General features: G+C 41.5%; 1 protein-coding gene across 1 annotated transcript in view; it reads right to left on the bottom strand.

Annotated features, from left to right (window-relative positions):
• The window catches only part of LOC139408965 (nuclear receptor subfamily 5 group A member 2), a 101,186-nt gene extending 81,212 nt beyond the window's left edge, over positions 1 to 19,974 (bottom strand). Inside the window, exons 1-5 of the mRNA XM_071153497.1 lie at positions 19,661 to 19,974; positions 10,635 to 10,766; positions 7,981 to 8,099; positions 5,477 to 5,618; positions 49 to 728 (exon numbers count right to left, since the gene is read on the bottom strand). Coding sequence (XP_071009598.1) covers positions 49 to 728; positions 5,477 to 5,618; positions 7,981 to 8,099; positions 10,635 to 10,766; positions 19,661 to 19,727 — 1,140 coding nt within the window. The 5' untranslated portion in view covers positions 19,728 to 19,974. The remainder of the gene's footprint in view (positions 1 to 48; positions 729 to 5,476; positions 5,619 to 7,980; positions 8,100 to 10,634; positions 10,767 to 19,660) is intronic.
• Between the last annotated feature and the right edge of the window lie 641 nt (positions 19,975 to 20,615).

The raw sequence follows: 20,615 nt of genomic DNA, 5'->3' as shown, positions 1-20,615 counted from the left end.
GTGTGTGTAAAATTCAACATGGTGTCTGTGTGTAGTGTTCCCACGTACCTTGAGCTCGCGGAAGAAGATGCTGCTCCGGGCCCACTCCACGATGGAGAACAGCGTCTGGTCGGCCATCTTGCACATTAGGCCGAACGTGTTGAGTTTCTCGTGCTTCCCCCGGCTGGCCTGCTCCTGCTGCAGATAGGTCAGGATCTTGGCCTGCACCTGGGGCTCGTCAGGCTCGCACTTCAGCAGCTCCACTATGAGGTGAGGGAAGCTGGGCGGCGAACCCGTCTGGTACGCGTCCATATACGGGTTGTATCCCATGATGGACTCGGGAGAGCTGGTGTACGGGTCCGGGTACTCGGACTTGATGGTGCGGGTGCTCTGGAAGTGGCCGTAGGCTGCCTGGTAGCCCTGGAGGGAACCGGCATGGGGGGGCATGGCCATGCTTATGGGTGACGTGACGAAGGGGCTGCGGTCGTAGTCTGTGTGGGGCAGGGCGGCGTGGTGCGGGTGACCATGGTGGCTGAGCGGCAGGCCCTTGGAAGCTGCCTGGTGGATGTTCTGGATAGCCGAGGAGATGGTGAGGTCGGTGGGCACCGCCTGCATCACCTGGGTCATGGCCTCGATCTTCAGGCCGTTGGCACGGATCAGTGCCTTTTTCTGCTGCTTGAGCGCCCGGTCGCGCTTGTACATGGGGCCAAACTTGTTGCGGCCGCCACGCATGCGGTCAGCCCTAACAGCTGACGGAGACAGACAAGACAGGAGAGGAAGGACAGGAGAAGAGAAGAGGACGTTAGTGACATGATAACATCCACATGTGTTTCCATTTATTTTAGCAGGTAAGGTGACGAGGAGCACATTCTCCTGGCGGGTGTTGAAGGGGGAAGGAGAGAAAAAGATATTAGCAATATTGATAAACTGATCAAATAAAAAGTAATTGGAGTCTACTTAAGCCAGTGTTCTGAAACTTCCAATCCGCGGGCCACAAATAGGCAGCTCATGAGCCAGGAGTTTGTGACAAATGTCATTCATGACCCCCATGTGTTCATAACAAGAACCCACACCAAACTATTAGCATTGATGGATCATAGAGATATCTACAATGGCCATTTAACACAGAGCTCCCGTTTCATCTTATAGGTCATGCATAGAAGGAAAAAAAAACGATCAACAACTACTAAACTTTGTGTTGACCTTTGCACTGGAGAACTCGGATGTCTCAGAGCAGGGAAATACAGCCTTGTCATAACATGTTACCTTTCACAAGCATGGCACGCTTTGTCACTCAGCTTGACAGGTTGTAAACACTAGTTACTGAAACAATAACTTTTATTAACCTATGTAATCCTGATACATACCAGACAACAAGGCTGTTAGTAATTTCTCCAAGCATATATCGTCAGTCCAAATGAGAAGAGTGACAACATCAACATTATTTATGCCTACACTTATTCAAAACACTGAAAAGTGTTAACACTGAAAATTATTTAACCTCGTTCAAAACACTGAAAAGTGTTTGCACTGAAAATTATTTACCCTCATTGAAAACACTGGAAAGTGTTAGCACTGAAAATGACACTCATTCAAAACACTGAAAAGTGTTAACACTGAAAATCAAACCAGAGTACAAACATGACAAAAATTGTAAATTTCCTAATGATCCCAAAACATCATATGAAAACCCCAGCAGAATCCCGAATGATCCCAAGATTCCGAGGATCACAGCTTCATTCAGGCTAATGAATGAGACTGTCTCCATGGTGCACGGCGGACCATGTATGATCTGCACCATGCATGCCAAGGGGGGAGACTGTCTCTCTGCCTCTCTCTCTCGGGTGCCCCCCTGTTAATTATTTATGGTTAATTATTTATCTCTTATGCCCAAGCTGTGGTGGAGTGGAGCAGGCAGCAGACTGGCTACGCTGGGCTCGGTGGGAGAGTGAACCAGGCGGGACCACACCATTCACCCCCCATCCGCCCACCCCCGTTCCATCCCTACAATACTGGGTCAGGGCGGACACACCGTTGGGCACTCAGGCCACTAATATCTAATATCTCTAGTAGGGAGTATGTATTGAAATACATAAAGTGATTAGAAGGGGGCTGGACCAACAGCTGCCTTGGGAGTAGTTTTAATGGTCTCTGTCACAGCAGTGTCTGTCACAGTGGCGGTGATCTGAGAAAGGGGCCAAGAGGGGCTTAGAGGGGAGAGCACAGGGGCCGCAGACACACAGTACAGAGGGTATCACACACTGATGCAGCACTGATAAGAGAGAGAGGTAAGGTCAAGCACATAGGGTCCGTAGACACTGGCACCTAAGAAGAAGAGCCTGCCACTGGCTAAGTGACACACACCAAACAAATATATAATGTATATATGGGCCCTGGTCAAAAGTAGTGCACTATAAAGGAAAACATTTTGGAACGTGGATCCCGTGTATCCATTATACATTATTGTAGCGCCTTTAACTATTAATGACTCAGAGCAACAGGGTAATTAATAAGCTGAAAATTAATAGTTGGCCCGTTTGGGGAAAACACAATTAGGTCTGAACCTGGGACTCACATCATGAATACTGGAGCATTTTTGATAGCAGTTTTTTTCTCTCTTTCACCCTCCTTGTGTCTAATTAAACAAGGTTATTTACATGCATGTTGTACAGATTAATCTGGGATGGAGTTTGGGAGAGGATGGGGCTTTAGCTGGGGGATTGGGGGTTAGGGCTAGCTGAGGTTGGGATTGGGGTTTGATACTGGGGAGAATACTGTACTGTATAAGGCAAGAGCTGAGGTACAATGATGGGGCTGTGGTATAAGTTTAGAGTATAGGACTGTAGTATAAGGCTGGGGCTTAGGTACAAACACACAGACACACACTCTACACTCCATCCCGGGCCCGGCCCGCCACGGCACAAAGGGCTCTGCTTATGGTCTGATTTATGAGTGTTTAATATACAGGAATATTAAGTGAGCGTAGGTGAGGATCCCTGTCGGGCAGCAGCATATTAATGGCTCCCCTGGCCAGGTTCTGACACCCTGTTTGTCATGTCTGCCCGGTTCCCACTCTGGATGTGCGCTACCCCACGCACACACATGAATACCTATGATACCTATGCATAAGTAATGGGACAGGAGTCTGGCTTCCGTTTCTTCGGCAGGTAGAAAGGGAAACAAGACAGGGCAGGGAGAAAGGGAGGAGAAAAAAAGGAGGACGGAGGGAAAACACAAACACACAGGAGACAATTCCGTTTATCTGTGTGGAAATATTAGGATTCGGGCAGGGGTTCAATCAAACCTGCACTGCGGGGAAAAAAAGTGATGTTTTTCCTTAACAGCGATATTGCATGTTACAGTGAGAATCTAAATGGGATAATACGTTTTGTTTAAATGACTGAATAGTACTTACTATAAAGTATATGCTTAAATAAATATATGTTTTTTTAGGCCTAGAAGCATGAGATTTTTCAGCAGTGTGCTAGTAGTGCATGCATTGTGCGGGTGGTTGAATCCTACTCTTGATACCTGGGACAGGCATCTTGCTAGGCTCTTGGATGACAGTAGCTATTTACTGACAATTTAGCTTTGGGCAATAAAACAGGAATAAAGAATTCCCACCATACTTAACAAAGTAAATTATCCAAATTATATGAATTACGGATATTAGTAAGTATGGTACATTTTAACACTAATATGTTTTAAAACATGTTTTAACACTCAGAAATGTTAACTCATATTAACACTCATCAATGTTAAAATACCAGTGCCAATGCACCTTTTCAAGGGAAAAGAAGAGTGTAATCTGTACATTGCTCATTCACACTCAACAGGAAAGACACAACAACAGGAAAAGTGAATCTGAAATCAGATCATGAGCCCAGACTGCACATTAGGCCAAAGGTAAACTATTTATCATGGGCATAAATACACAACAAAAGGATATCTCACGGCGGCATAATGACTCCTTTTCCTCCAGGATAGATAGGCGTCGCCATGCTTTTATCAGTCCAGATAACAGGGACTGAATCTCTCTATGGCAGACATGTCAGACTCAGGATACTGTCTGTGTCACTCAGATATGACTGCCTGTATGTTCACCATTATTTACAGCCCCAGCCCAACACTGTACTGGATATTGACTAGGTCTATTGACTTATCGGTAGACAGGAACAACTTCCAACAAGCAAAACAAACCCCAAAATTATCCTACCTTTAAAAATAGATTTAACTGCAATTCGACCATTTTTTCTTTTCAAAAATCAGCCCAAAATGAAGGACTGAACGGGTCTAGCTCTAAACACCTTTTTTTGGTGCGTCTGAATATATTTATAATATATTTATGTGTTTACTGGAAAGCTGTGTCTGGAAGATCAGGATTCTAGCTCGGTGCTCTTTACAGGTTGTGGCAACTCTCCACACTGCCTCCCTGCCTGTCCACCCGCCTGCCTGGCTCTGCCCCTGGGCTGAAGTAGACAGAGCGCTGCAGGGCCCCTCCGCCCAGCTGCTGGCATATGAAAACAAATCACATCGTAGTAAGCTGTAAAATGACAGGCGTGGAAATTCTGCCCCGCGGCCATTCACAATTAATAGTAATTAAAACCACACTCCTGCGGGCTAAGAGGAAAAGACTCCAAAAAAAGAACTGTTATCTTAAAAAACGCTTAAAAGTACACATGAATATGGGATGGTTTTATGAAGATTGTGGTTCAACGAGGAAAGGTTTAGGCTAAAGACTGAGGGCCCAGTAGATATGAGTGTCAGGGGTAAATCAAGCCAATGTTGCCTTTCACTTCTCGCCCCTCTGTGTACCTGCAGGACATGTTTGGATTATTTCTACAGAGTAGGTTGAATTTGGCCCTCATCATTGATACAGGGTCAGATATTTGTTCATCCCCCTAATCCTAACCTGGTAAAAGTTAGGATTGGGGTAGGAGTATCTCATCCTCGATCTGTGGTTTAGGGCAACTTCTACATCAACCTATGTCTATACAACAACAGTAGAAACCTTTGAAAACCTTAGGTGATACCAATTCAAACGTGTTTGTTTTTCCTTTGCCCCAAAACTTCCACATAACAGTTTTGTTTGAATATGGCCGTAGCGTTCAAATTAACTCTAGAGAGATCAAAGATAGTGGACTGGAGAATTTCCACATCTTTACTGATTGCCCATGCTAAATTCCCACTCCAATAAGTGTGGTCTGTGCACCAGACTCTGAGCTCAAATTGTATTTGTTTTCTTTCAAATACTTTAGCTGGGTGTGACTGAACTCGCCTGGCGCAATGGAACCGATGGAGTAGTCCCAAAAGTGCAAAACCCAAACATTTGGCACTCTGCACGATTCGATCAAAGTCCTCAAACTTTTTGAAAGACAAACAAATACTACTTGAACACAAGTCTGTCATTCACCAACTTTAAATCAAACCCTGACCCTAACTATACTATGACCTTGTCTTACTGTTTCATAATCTCATTAACAAGAGCTGTCCTTACCTTCCAGCTTCATGCCGACGGTAAGGCACTTCTGGAAGCGGCAGTAAGGGCAGCGTTTTCTTTGTGTCTTGTCGATGGCGCAGCTCTGGTTCTCTATACATGTGTACCGCTTGTTGTTCTGAACAGTGCGCTTGAAGAAGCCCTGTGGAAAGGCAAGAACTAAGATGTCAACACTTATGACCCCAACGTTTGTAATTGCCCTATTCACACACACACATACTAGAGCGTGCCGCACACACACACACACACACATAATGGGAAGCAATCACAGGCATAAACACAGTGATGTGAACACTAGGAATCACAGAATCACAGAATGGAGGCACAGAAAAAACAAACTACCAAACTATATTCACACAAAACAAATATACTTGATAAACGGACTATGTATACACATAATTGCAGCCATAAATACAAATAAATGATCCCAAACAGACACACAAACACACACAAATAAAATATGTATTGATACCAGCTCCTGTTCATGACAATGATATGGGAATTGGGCTTCAGTGTTCAATGTCTGGTACTGAAGTAAACTACACTAAATAATGAACATGCTGATATCAAATGTTTACACTGAAGAAAGCTTAAAACCCTAACAAAGCAGCAAACCCCAAATCTGATATAGCCTACTTGGTATAACACATACTAATTCTTATTCTTATGCAATTAACATACTAACATCACCCTAGTACTTTTCAGTGCTAATGCTGAATTTTTACTCACATAAAAGTCATAATTTTCCTCATACATAAATATGTACTTTGGGTAAGTGATGAGACGGATGCATGAATACGACTCCTATGTTACTTATAGTTGAATTAGTGTTTGATGAAAAGTATAGAATATACTTCTGTTCTCATTGTGAGTTTAAACAGAGTGTTAATACAATGTTATAAGTAACATCATCAAATAGGTGTTCAGTATTTTCATGAAGCAACCTGTTGCAATTCCAGCCATATATACATTGGTATTCACACTTACACGGCCCTATGAAGACTTCAAAATTGACTTATAAAATCTCCTCTATCTATCTCTCAATTTAATTATTTAAAAATATGAGTGTTAGAGTAAAAAATCCAATAAATTATATCCATAATTTACAGTTCCGGGATTACACCGTTCTATCTGCACCATTGAATTCATTTTCAGAAGCAGCAGGAAAAATCTAATGGGGAAAAGGTATTAACGTATTCCCGATCCATACCAGCAGGAGAATCCCCTAAACCTGCCCATTTAAAAGTAAAATGATCAATATTTCACCAAATTCCAAACATAGATTTAATGTACAATCGCGATGCAGGGTCGTGACATGAAAATAAAACCGCACTAGACTCGAAACTAGACACAGTGGAGAGACAGTCTACTCACTTCGGCCAGACAAACAAGCATCAACGTAATAACCCCCCCCACACCCCCCCACCCCCCCCCCCCCCAAAAAAAAAAAAATATTTAAAAAATACCGTGCGTTCTATAAACAACGGGTAAGCCACAAAATAGAGCGTGGATACCAACAACTGAATTTGCGTAAAGCCGCAAGATTTCAACGTCCAGGTTGTCCCAACTTCTCATTTGTGCTTAGTGTACAGTATGTGGCCTATGTTGAATTTGTGTGTCTGTACACTGTATCTGTGTCTTTATCCAAATCTAGACTTTTCCCACAGCTTCTGTGTCTAGCAGCGGTTATGGGAATATGGGAAGAGCCTAACGCAACCCAGTTAAAATGTACAGTATTTCACACATTTTCAAGTCAGTGATTGTGTGTGCGTGTGTGTGAGCGTGCATGCATCCTGCTTGCCTGCGTGTGTGCATGTTTGTGTCCGCTTGCATGGGCCTATGTATGTGTGTATGTGCGCATGTGTGTCTGTATAGGTTTAAAGTAGACTAACACTGTATTACTTTGTGTGCGTTTAGACATGAGTCCTGATACCACCCTTCTCAGACCCACGGCAGTGTGGTAGACTGGCGAGAAACGATAAAAACGCTCCAAACCCAATCTTTTTCCAGTCCAAAACACACAGCTTCCGTTGAAATAACTACACAGTACAAAAAAATGACACCCCAAATATGTTCCTAAAACCCAGACAGATCCCATTTAGAACTGTGCCGGTAGACATTTGCCACAGTTTATCGCAAATACAAGATGATTTCGCTGAAGACACTCATTTGAGATCTCATTTTAAGCAATGTTGCTATTGAAGGTATCCTCAAAGAAAACATGTAACATCTCATGGTCAGAAAACGGATGAAATCTATAACACCTGTTTTAAATGATGCCAGCGTAGGCAGAAATATGTACCGCATACACAGAACGGCTAGCTATACACAAATTGACATTAGAGATTAACATTTTAGAAAATACGACTAAAATAGGCTACTTGAAACTTCATCGGACAAACAAATGTAGGAGTTAGCTGCTTATAGGCTATGTTCAAGAGAAGCACAGATGGACAATCTGATGAAAGGGTAGAAAAGGGGTAGAGAAAAAAACAAGCACAAACCTTGCAGCTTTCGCAGGTGAGCAGCCCATAGTGGTATCCAGAAACCTTGTCGCCACAAACCGGACACATCTCATCCAAGTCTTCGTCATACGAGTAGTCCATCATTTTATAGTGGGGGGCTGCAATAGATAAAATACACACATGAGCACACAAAGAAGACTGTTTCGTTTGAAAGACCATCTCTGCCTAATGCAGTCATCTTTAACGTATACATCTGAATAACTTCACAATGAGCTTAGGTTCTGCAATATTTTTGGCGACATCCATAAAATGTTCAATATAATTTTTATTTGTATTTTAAAGCTTTTAAACAAAAAAGGGCATTTCACAAAACTATAATTTTTGAAGGAATAATGTTATTTGATGGAGCTGAAAGAAAATATACCTCTGTATCCCTCTTTGCAGCACTCACTCTTGCTCGCCAGTCGCAGACAGGGCAAACATATGAAACTGAGCTTCATAAATATTCATGATTTTAAGTTGTGAATTCATCCGGGAAATGGTAAAATAGAGTAAGGGATTCGAGGAGAAAATGTTACCGCCCACAGACAAATGAAGACATACAGTGTAACCTTTCGCTCTAACAGGCGAAATAAAAATACAAAACTGATACTGAAATTGAACTTACAAATGCGCTCATTAAATCGCAATTGTTCCTATCTGCTGTGGCCTGTATGTGTAGGCCTACATTTGTATTGACTTTCCATAAGCCACTGCTTTAGCCCACATTTTACGTGCATGAATGCCGAAGGCAATAGTTGCATTGATGAGAGGATATATGACAGTGCTAAGCAAACTGCTGAACTGACATTTACAATGGTTACAAAATGTTTTATTGTTCTTATAAAAAGTGGCAAACATCAAACAGAAAAATCCCAATGAATTCCAGAGCAGACTGGAAAACTGGCAAATTATTTCCCGACATTAGACTCTATATAAAATAATGTTGGCTAACTTTCAATTGCAATTGCATCTTTCTGCCTGTGCCTGCTGATTTCTTTCTCCATTGACCATTTGATCTCGCAGCGTTTATAAGCGCTGAATATTAAGTTGAAAGAGGCAACAAGTCCTCTTGTGTTTTGAAACTTTTAATAGAAATTAACTGATAATGTAGCCTATTACTTACTATATTACAAACATATCTGCCTGCACGAAAAATCCCTTCGATAGGAAAGTGTCAGGCCTCGTATTTTGATGACAGGAGAGCAGAACCCATGGATAGCCCAAGTTGTATGCGAACTCTGAGCCGTTTGGATTTTTGCCAAGTTCAGACAGCTTTTCTGTAACCTACGGATATCACCTAAGCTATCGAATCTTACTTATGGTCTCTTAAGCACGTGCAGCCTCAAAACTATATCCAGTTAAAATGTAGATTTTTTAAATATATGTTTAAATGAATTGGAGAGAGGCATTTGCTTGTGCACTCACACAGAGAAACTACCCGTGCAAAGTGAAACAGAATGTCACAAAGAAATTCTAGCCCTTTATTCCTTGAGGTTGGTGTCCCTTTATCAGGTGTTTAAAAAAAAAGTCAAAGCCACATGAGACTTGATTTTAAATCAAATGTAAATGTGCAATTGGCAAAATGAAAGGGATTTACAGATATTAATTCGATAGGCCTGCAGAGAAGTCTTTTTTCGATGAGAATTTTTTATTATTTTATTTCCATATCTTATTAAACTTTGGGAAATTCAAGCAAGCACTAGTCTAGAATTGTGAGAAATAACACCAAAACTAAATTGCCACAACGGGTTATAGGTGATAGTTTGTAAACTAAACTAAAATGTATCCAAGTAAAATGTATCCAACTCAACTGGGTATTTTTCAATCATTACATAGGCCTACTTTTGTCCGAATTTTTGTTTTGTTTTAGGACTATTGCTACTCTGACGCAAAGACTAGACTATATGATTTGCACGCTCGCATTTGCATTCTGGAGTAAAGATTCTACATGTATCACCCTTTTTTATATCAACTTTTGCCTTTTGACAGAAACGTGACGTTAACTAAAATATTTTATCCAGAATAAAACAGTTATTTTAATATCACTGACATAATTTTGCATGGTACTGAAATCGAGGTTTAAAAGATAATAGCCCAGAGTTAGTGACATTTTGGGAATTCCAATTTTTCAGGATTCAACAACTGCTGGCGAATCAGATCATGCATATTACGCAAATTTTAGATATCGGTGAACTTTCGGGTGGTTTACTCATTAGCCTAGTAAAATATCATCAGATGACGTTGGCTATATGATAGATAAACTGTGGCGTTTAATTTCGTAATATGTCGGAATAAAAAACAATGAATTAAACCGAATGATATCTGACAGTGAGTATTGGGATTTTAATGAATTCATAGAGTGCACAAAACAATCATTTGGCATGCACTATTTGGATCGAATTTGGGTAGGGTGAATTCGCAAGTGCAACATCTTGACGGTCCCTGATATTGTTGCACAATGCATGATCAGCAAATACGTTAACTATGAGAGAGGCAAGCGCGAGAGGCAAGACGAGTCTGTTGTCTTATTCTGTCTAACACTGCCAGGTCTTTCGCCTGGTATTGTGCACAAATGACACGACTTGCGATTGTGATAAGGCACAAGGGACATGCGGTCTACAATATTGCGTACATCGATCTCAGTCTCTTACCTTGCATATTCCTTTGCATGTGCCCCTGTTCTCCATGCGATCGAACGAGTCCCAAAGATTCCGTGTCGGCTTTGGGCAGCATGACAGCTCCGCTGGGCTGAGCGGGAGACTCAGCTCCGTCCGGTGGACCACCTGGACGGGAGAAGGTCACCACAAGTTCTCTCTCACACACACACCAGAGAAAAGTGACTTCCCAAATCCCGCGCGCTCACTGTGTGGCTCAACTGCAGCCGGCTCAGGTTAAACTGACATCATATGTCTAGGCTACATACCCAGTGGGTAGCCTGCAACAGCGAGCCCAATGTAAATTAATTCTGAATAGCGCTCTTGCATAAATTGCAACACGGAGCAATGCCGCTGAACCTAGAATATGAGCATGGTTTCGCCGCGAAGTTGAGGAGTGGAGCGCACTGATTTCCAGTTCTCTCTCTCTCTAGCTCTGTCTGTGATGAAAATAACAAATCTACCCGGGAAACGATACATCTATCTATACGCTGGCCTTTCCGCGTCTTTTTTGACCAGGGTCTTGAAAGTGTAGTTAGCGAACTGTAAGGAACTTTCGGGCTGGATGGCAAAGACTGTCACGCCGGCCCCTCCTTCGCGAAAGGTTGGACTCGGTCTATCTGTGATGTAGTGGGATGTGAAGTTCGGTCCTATCCTTGCTGCTTTGTTTACTCCACACTGACACCGCTGCCTCGCGCCAATCAGGGGCTCATGGACTCTGACATCACACCGTTAGCTCCAATCGCGTGCGGAGATAGGCAACATCACTTCTAACCGGTTTTCCACACACTGTCTAAATCACAGCTGTTTATACAGTTTATGATGGACTTAATAAAAGCAGTGGGATAACAAGGAAATAAACGAAGGTGAATGTTAAAATAAAACGAGTTTAGACACAGAGGAGCGGAAGACAAATAGCCTACACAATGAGGTACAGTGTGATAATAGTAACGAGTTATAACGTATTCGTTCTAATTAGGGTTTTTATAAGGAACAGGTAGCGGATAAATTACGGGGAAACTTTGCGCGCAAACGTTTCATTTTACTGAAACCTAATGCCATGTTCGTTTTACGCTTGGATGTATGAATTCTAAAATATTGTCTATATCCATCCGATGCAATTGTGACAAAACCATACATTTGACCCAAATGTTCCTTGTTTTAGGCTAATATCCCAAAACATATTGCCATGTCTTTGGCAAAATATTTGCATTTTAAAAAGTAGCAAAGTTATAATATGCTATATTGCTAAAGGCGAAATGTATTTGCGTTTTTTAAATAGGCTACCAAACGTTCTCAATTACTTGTATAAATGATCTAATTTCTCTCCTTAATATTTACAGAAATCAATACAGGACGGGAAATATCAATTCATGTAGGCCTACACTCTAAACCTCAATTGTGCTGGGGACAATAAAGGCCACTCTAAAATGTGCAGTTTTGTTACACAACACAATGCCACAGTTGTCTCAAGTTTTGAGGGAGTGTGCAATTGGCATGCCGACTGCAGGAATGTCCACCAAAACTGTTGCCAGATAATTGAATGTTAATTTCTCTACCATAAGCCGCCTCCAATTTAATTTGAGAGAATATGGCAGTACATCCAACCGGACTAAATACCGCAGACCACGCGTAACCATGCCAGCCCAGGACCTCCACATCCGGCTTCTTCACCTGCGGAATGTCTTGAGACTAGCCACCCGGACAGATGATGAAACTGAGTATTTCTGTCTGTAATTAAGCCCTTTTGTGGGGGAAAACTAATTCTGATTGACTGGGCCTGGCTCCCCAGTGGGTGGGCCTATGTTCTTCCAGGTCCACCCATGGCTGCACCCCTGCCCAGTCATGTGAAATCCATAGATTAGGGCATCATTTATTTATTTCAATTGACTGATTTCCTTATATGAACTGTAACTCAGTAAAATCTTGAAATTGTTGCATGTTGCTTTTATATTTTTGTTCAGTATATAAATAGCTCTCTAAAATATGCAATGACTGGCATGATGAGGAAAACTGATTATGCACTACCCAATTTCAAAATTGCACCTTATGCATTCTACTGTTACAACTTGCAAGAGTAAGTTGATGTGACTTCTCATTTAGTTACTGTAATACTTACTTTTCATTGGATTAGTTCCAGTGGCATGTACTCATGAATGCTAAGGGAAGCCAGACCCCCCCACACACATTTTTAAATAAATAAATAAACATACAAAATAATTTATCTTTTAATTAATATTTTACAGTGCCCATTTGTCTCTGTATGTGTAGCCCATCTATACTGTCTGGTTAAAAAGAGAATGACATTGTTGCCACCCATAGCATTGAATGCGAGGGAAGCCAGTGAGCACTTGGCCTCCCTTGATACAAAAAGTATAAAATAATAACCAATCAGCGTTGAGCTAAACTGAGTGATCTCAGCTGTGAATGGTCCTGGCGCACCAAAAAAAAGTGTCAAGGGAAGCCCGTTTGAATTTGGCTTCACACCAATCACATTTCATTAGAAGCCAAATGTCATTGACAGAAAACTTGAATTGTTGCATCTCGTTGTGTCATTGTCCTCCGGTGGCTAGATAGCTAGCTAAAATCATCCCTTTTCTAAATTAGCCATGGATGGAAATAGGGATTTGGACTTGTGGACTTGTAGGTTTACTTAATTCTCCGTACTGGCCAATGATTATAACGGCTATTCTGATCCAACCATAAATTCATACATTGTGCACCTGGCTTGAGAGTATGGAAATTCAACATGTAGCTAGATGTAGTAACGTTAGGCTAATGTTAACTAGCTGGCCTGGTTCATCATTGCCCATGAAAGGAAGTTAGGCTAGTGAGCAAGGATTTTAGTCAGGTAGGACAACAAAAACTAAAAGCGGATCTGACAGAGTCATAGACCTGTTTAGGCAACATGAAAGAAGAGGATGGCATTGGCGTTTCTCTACAAGTAGGGTGAGTCAACTATGTTTTTTCTACTTGCGCGCATGCATGCACACACACGGAAATAAGTACAATGGAAAGCCACATCATATTTAGCTTACATTGATTGGATTATATAGTTTTTTTTGTATATTTTAGTTGTCAATATATTAGACTAAGCATAGGTGATTAGATTATGTTGAGAAAAAAGAAGGAACCCGCACACTGCTCTTGATAGTATCACTGCTCTTTCATAAGCTTTACGTATCAGCCTCACGGCCGTAGTCAGAGCTTTATGTTATGTAACTGTTTGTTACATGCCATATGTTTTGTGGACTTCACAGGACAGATGATGCTCTCCGGTTTTGTGATGAAACAAAGGTTTGTTTGAATTTACTTTGCCACTGTGTCTTCTTATTGCCTCGGCTTTAGGCCTATATATCACGGTGCCAAGGCATATGAACTAACCGGTTATAGAGCAAACAACACAATTATCACAACACATAGGTTGTAATATGGCTTTTTTTCCCTGGCTTGGCTTCCCCAGTGATTTTACCCACACACGGCTACTGCTGAGTTCAACTTACTAGAAGGATGACTTGCGGTTTAAAGTGTAGGCATAACGAGGAGAGGCAACATTAGCGACATGGACCATTGAATTAAAACCACAAAAGGAAAATCAGGATTTGTGTGTGTTAAAATAGGCAAATAAGACATTAGGGTATTTTCACATGCATGTATGCACACACAAACACACACACACACACACACATTTTTATTTTAAGGTTTGGCTCTGCGGAAACCAACATAATTCAGTCTTATTGAAAAATTATGCACAGCGGTCCTAGAACCAAATATTACATATCAAAGGTCAACTCGAGACACACTGTATCTGAGAGGTCCTAAGGCACTTACACACACACACACACACACACACACACACACACACACACACACACACACACACACACACACACACACACACACACACACACACACACACACACACACACACACACACACACACACACACACACACAACTGCTTGGAGTAACCCTGGATTTTAAACTGTCATGGTCAAAACAGGTTGATGCTACAGGAGCTAAGATGGGGAGAAGTCTGAACATAATAAAATGCTGCACTGCCTTTTTAACAACACTCACTATCAACAAAGCAGTTCCTACAGGCTCTAGTTCTGTTGCACCTGGACTACTGTTCAGTCGTGTGGTCAGGTGCCACAAAGAGGGACATTGGAAAATTACAATTGGCTAAGAACAGAACAGCATGGCTGGCCCTTAAATATACATGGAGAGACATGCCACCAGAGGTCTCTTCACAATCCTAAAGTCCAGAACAGACTATGGGAGATGCACAGTACTACATAGAGCCATGGGTACATGGAACTCTATTTCAAATAAAATAAAATAAATATTATTGGTCCCATACACATGGTTAGCAGATGTTATTGCGAGTGTAGCGAAATGCTTGTGCTTCTAGTTCCGACAGTGCAGTAATATCTAACAAGTAATCTAACAATTCCACAACAACTACCTAATACAAACAAATCTAAGTAAAGAGATGGAATAAGAACATATACACTACCGTTCAAAAGTTTGGGGTCACATAGAAATGTCCTTGTTTTGAAAGAAAAGTGCATTTTTTGTCTATTAAAATAACATACAATTGATCAGAAATACAGTGTAGACATTGTTAATGTTGTAAATGACTATTGTAGCTGGAAATAGCAGATTTTTAATGGAATATCTACATAGGCATAGAGAGACCCATTATCAGCAACCATCACTCCTGTGTTCCATTGGCACACTGTGTTAGCTAATCCAAGTTTATAATTTTAAAAGGATAATTGGTCATTAGAAAACCCTTTTGCAATTATGTTAGCACAGCTGAAAACTGTTGTCCTGATTAAAGAAGCAATACAACTGGCCTTCTTTAGACGAGTTGTGTATATGGAGCATCATTTTTTGTGGGTTCGATTACAGGCTCAAAATGGCTAGAAACAAAGAAACTCTTCTGAAACTCGTCAGTCTATTCTTGTTCTGAGAAATGAAGGCTATGCCATGCGAGAAATTGCCAAGAAACTGAAGATCTCGTACAAAGCTGTGTACTACTCCCTTCACAGAACAGCGCAAACTGGCTCTAACCAGAATAGAAAGAGGAGTGGGAGGCACTGGTGCACAACTGAGCAAGAGGACATTAGAGTGTCTAAAAGGCCAGCATCCCGGATTTGCCTCTCCATTGTTGACGTTGAGACTGGTGTTTTGCAGGTACTATTTAATGAAGCTGCCAGTTGAGGACTTGTGAGGCATTCAGCTACAATAGTCATTTACAACTTTAACAATGTCTGCACTGTATTTCTGATCAATTTGATGTTATTTTAATGGACAAAAAAAGTGATTTTCTTTCAAAAACAAGGACATTTCTGTGACCACAAACTTTTGAACGGTAGAATACATGAAAATATATGGACGAGTGACGACTGAGTGGCATAGGCAAGATGCAATAGATGTTATAAAAATACAGTATATACATATGGGATGAGTAATATGTAAACATTATTAAAGTGGCATAATTAAAGTGACTAGTGATCTATTTATTAAAGTGCCCAATGATTTCAAGTTTGTACGTATGTAGGCAGCAGCCTCTCTGTGCTAGGGACAGCTGTTTAACAGTCTGATGGCCTTTGAGATAGAAGCTATTTTTCAGTATCTCGTTCCCAGCTTTTATGCACCTGTACTTACCATACCTTCTGGATGGTAGCGAGGTGAACAGCAGTGGCTTAGGTGGTTGTTGCCCTTGATGATCTTCTTGGCCTTCCTGGGAAAACGGGTGCTGCAGGTGTCCTGAAGGACAGGTAGTTTGCTCCCGGTGATGCATTGTGCAGACCGCTCCACCCTCTGGAGAGTCCTGCGGTTGTGGGCGGTGCAGTTTCCTTAACAGGCGGTGATACAGCCTGACAGGATGCTCTCAATTGTGCATCTGTAAAAGTTTGTGAGTGTTTAAGGTGACAAGCCAAATTTCTTCAGCCTCCTTAGGTTGCGGCTTCTTCACCACACTGTCTGTGTGGGTGGACCATTTCAGTTTGTCTGTGATATGTACGCTGCAGAACTTAAAAAGAGATGATTCTGGACTTCAGGAAACAGCAGATGGAGCACCCCCCTATCCACATCGACGGGACAGCCGTGGAGAAGGTGGAATGTTTTGTTTTGTTGACATTGAGTGAGAGGTTGTTTTCCTGACACCACACTCTGAGTGCCGCACCTCCTCCCTATAGGCTGTCTCGTCGTTGTTGGTGATCAAGCGTACTACTGTTGTGTCGTCTGCAAACTTGATGATTGAGTTGGAGGTGTACATGGCCACGCAGTCATGGGTGAACAGGGAGTACAGGAGGGAGCTGAGCACGCACCCTTGTGGGGCCCTAGTGTTGAAGATCAGCGAAGTGGAGATGTTGTTTTCTACCTTCACCACCTGGGGGCGGCCCGTCGGGAACTCCAGGACCGAATTGCACAGGGCGGGGTTGAGACCCAGGGCCTCAAGCTTAATGATGAGCTTGGAGGGTAGTATGGTGTTGAATGCTGAACTGTAGTCAATGAACAGCATTCGTACATAGGTATTCCTCTTTGAACTAAGAACAGATGGGATAGGGCAGTGTGATGGCGATTGCATTGTCTGTGGACCTATTGGGGTGGTATGCAAATTGAAGTGGGTCTAGGGTGGCAGGTAAGGTGGAGGTGGTATGATCCTTGACTAGTCTCTCAAAGCACTTCATGATGACAGAAGTGAGTGCTAGTGATAGTCATTTAGGGCCTTGTATGCATCCCGGAAGTTAGAGTTGCAGTGATCCAGTGTATTGCCAGCACGAGTGCTACAATCAATATGCTGATAGAATTTAGGCAGCCTTGTTCTCAAATTAGCTTTTTTTTTTAAATCCCCAGCTACAATAAATGCAGCCTACGGATAAATGCCCTATCCCATATATATATATATATATATATATATATATATATATATATGGTTTCCAGTTTGCGTAGAGTCCAGTGAAGTTCCTTGAGGGGCCATCATGGTATCATGGTAAGATTTAAAATGCACCTTATGGAACAGCGGGGACTGTGAAGAGACACATACACAGGCACAGACACCTGATAAGACACGCACTCTACACATGGATGTTGTATTGTAAATATGTGATAGTGGAGTAGTGGCCTAAGGGAACACACTAAATGTATTGGGTAAATTGTTATGAAATGTAATGTAATATTTTAAATTGTAAATAACTGTCTTGACCTCAGGTGATTGTTTTGTGTGCCAGGTGGGTGAAAGGTAATTTGTGAAACACACACACACACACACACACACACACACACACACACACACACACACACACACACGCACATACACACACACACACACACACACACACACACACACACACACACTGATTTCATTATACCCTATCCATTAGACATAATCTTTTAATTCAAATGTAATTCTCTTTTCTTACATAAACTACAAATTAATAATTATTTCCAAACTATCAAATAGGCAATACTACTAATAGTAGGTGTTTTATCATTCTAAATAACATGAATTTTGTTGAATTTCTCATGCATATTGTTCATGCGGTGTAAAGGGGTTACTATGAATTTGACAGTAGCTTACAGGAAGCTTGATGGCAAGCAACATTCTGTATTTCATGTTACAGTACACCTACTGTAATATAAATACGGTATCAAAGCAAGTACTGTGTAATGACACAGTACAATACCATAACATTGACTGGATTATACTTTTAAAAAGAAATGTTACCGTAATCGAAATTAATTAATGAATAGATGAATTTCATAGTATTTTACTGTAATTACAAAGGATTGGTGCAAGCAGGTTGGCTTCTAGGTAAAGTGTTCACACATTACAGTATGTTAATGTATATTTGATGTTTTATATCACTTGCACTTCTAGAGGCCTTAACAAAGGCTTCCAAGCTGGCAGCATCTACATGGTAAAATAGACCACAAGGACATGGCAAACTGCTCAACCATTTAAAGTTCAAGTCTTGCTGCCACTCCAATCTGTCCCCTATACAAATTGATGGGGCAATATAACTAAATTGGTAAATTGGTATGTTAATGAGCCAGAAACAACAATGCCATGCACCCGCTAGTGGTCAAAAGGTTTTTGGCACTGCAAAGATATAGAATGGATTATGTGGGGTGGAATTACAGTACTATTCGAAATACAGCAATTATTTCCCCGCCCACAACATTTCCCCACATTGCACCATTAATTTACAATAAGCTGCAGTAAAACATTTCAGACTATTTTACGTTTGATAATACCCCAAATTACCATATAATTTAAAGTCTTGATAATTTCCGAGCATACGGCTACTCTGCAATTATTTCATCTAGAGAATTAACATTTTAACCGAACACTTGTACGTCTACAAGCACATCAAAATGTCAGAGCAAAGTTGTAAAACACAATAGCCTCATATAACACTTTGACTGTAAAGTGTTGGGCAACTCGTTTCAGTCAGATTGCTGGAATGCGTTTGGCTGTTATGTTTGCGATTAGAATGCACCAATTATTTACTTTTAAAATCTACTAAACTTTGAATACTAATCAATGTTGAAAAGCTCATCATCTTCTCTGATATTTTCCTGAAACAAATGCAAGCTGTAGCGTATCGATGATGATGCCCCGACTTGTTGCAATCGAGACCACACGTTGAAGCTACCTCATTTGCAACATCTGCTAAATTCAGTTCCTGAAATTAACATTCCTTACCTTTAACACAAATTACTATTTTATGCATATAAAAACGTGGCATTACATTGTGTGAACATTTGCATTGTGTTTTTGTAGCAAAAAAGAACAGTACATTGTATATAAGCCTAAGAGGGAAAATGTCATGGCTGTTATTCAACAACGCAAATCAAAATGGACAATCAAAAGGTTAATTGAAACATCAAAAGTCGAATAAAAAAGTCTAATAAAAAAATGAGGTATAGAGGGGCCTCTTGAATCATGGCACACTGCACCATAAACTGCACACGGAGCCATGTTACAACACATTAGTCCCTACTCACCTGCACCAGTCAGGTCCTCTGTAGAGTTGCACTGGTCGCTCTCACTCTCAGGGCTGGAAGAAGACATGCTAGAGTCCCAATCCACAGCTCCAGAGAGTAAACATCTAACTCCTAACAACAGTGATCGACACTCGTAACCTCTTTCATTCTGTGAGAATTCATTGGGACAATCAGAGCAATGAAGAGGGCTGAGACTTTAGGGGTTAAAAATATTTAAAAAAGTTAGTGTACACTTGCTCTGAAGTCAAGTGAACTCGCCCTGGTGAACCTCTCTCTCTTTTTCTCCCTCTCTCTCTCCCTCCCTCTCTCTCTCCCTCCCTCCCTCCCTCCCCACTTTCAAACATTCCCCTTATATGCACACACAAATAGCCTGCCTCCCCCACCCCCCATCCAATCCCTGTAGTGACCTGCGTTAAACTAGAGCGGCATCCTATCTCTGAAGCACTAATCAACAGTATTCAAACTGCTGGGCTGTGATTGGTCCTGGGGTGGTCAGGTGGTTGATAAGGGCTGGTTATAAAGTGACACAGATATGGGGTCATTGGCAGATCTTTGCTGGAATGATTAACGAGAGAGAGAGAGAGAGAGAGAGAGAGAGAGAGAGAGAGAGAGAGAGAGAGAGAGAGAGAGAGACAGAGAGACAGACAGACAGACAGACAGACAGACAGACAGACAGACAGACAGACAGACAGACAGAGAGAGAGAGAGAGAGAGAGAGAGAGAGAGAGAGAGAGAGAGAGAGAGAGAGAGAGAGAGAGAGAGGGAGAGGGAGAGACTTTGAACTAAGAACTAATTCCCCTCCGCTTTGCAATTGTTAATGTTTCCATATACATTTGTATTTTGTTCATTTAGCAGATGCTCTTATCAATGCAGGGTGATACCAATGCAGGCTGAAAGAGGGACGCGAAATGATAAACCGCCATAGAAAATGCTATAGAAAAGTGTTTTGTATTTT

This window comes from Oncorhynchus clarkii, chromosome 5 (genome assembly GCF_045791955.1).
Source record: "Oncorhynchus clarkii lewisi isolate Uvic-CL-2024 chromosome 5, UVic_Ocla_1.0, whole genome shotgun sequence".
In the NCBI taxonomy this organism is placed as follows: Eukaryota; Metazoa; Chordata; class Actinopteri; order Salmoniformes; family Salmonidae; genus Oncorhynchus; species Oncorhynchus clarkii.
The sequence above is the reverse complement of the archived record's forward strand: the minus strand, read 5'-3'. Positions and strand labels throughout refer to the sequence as shown.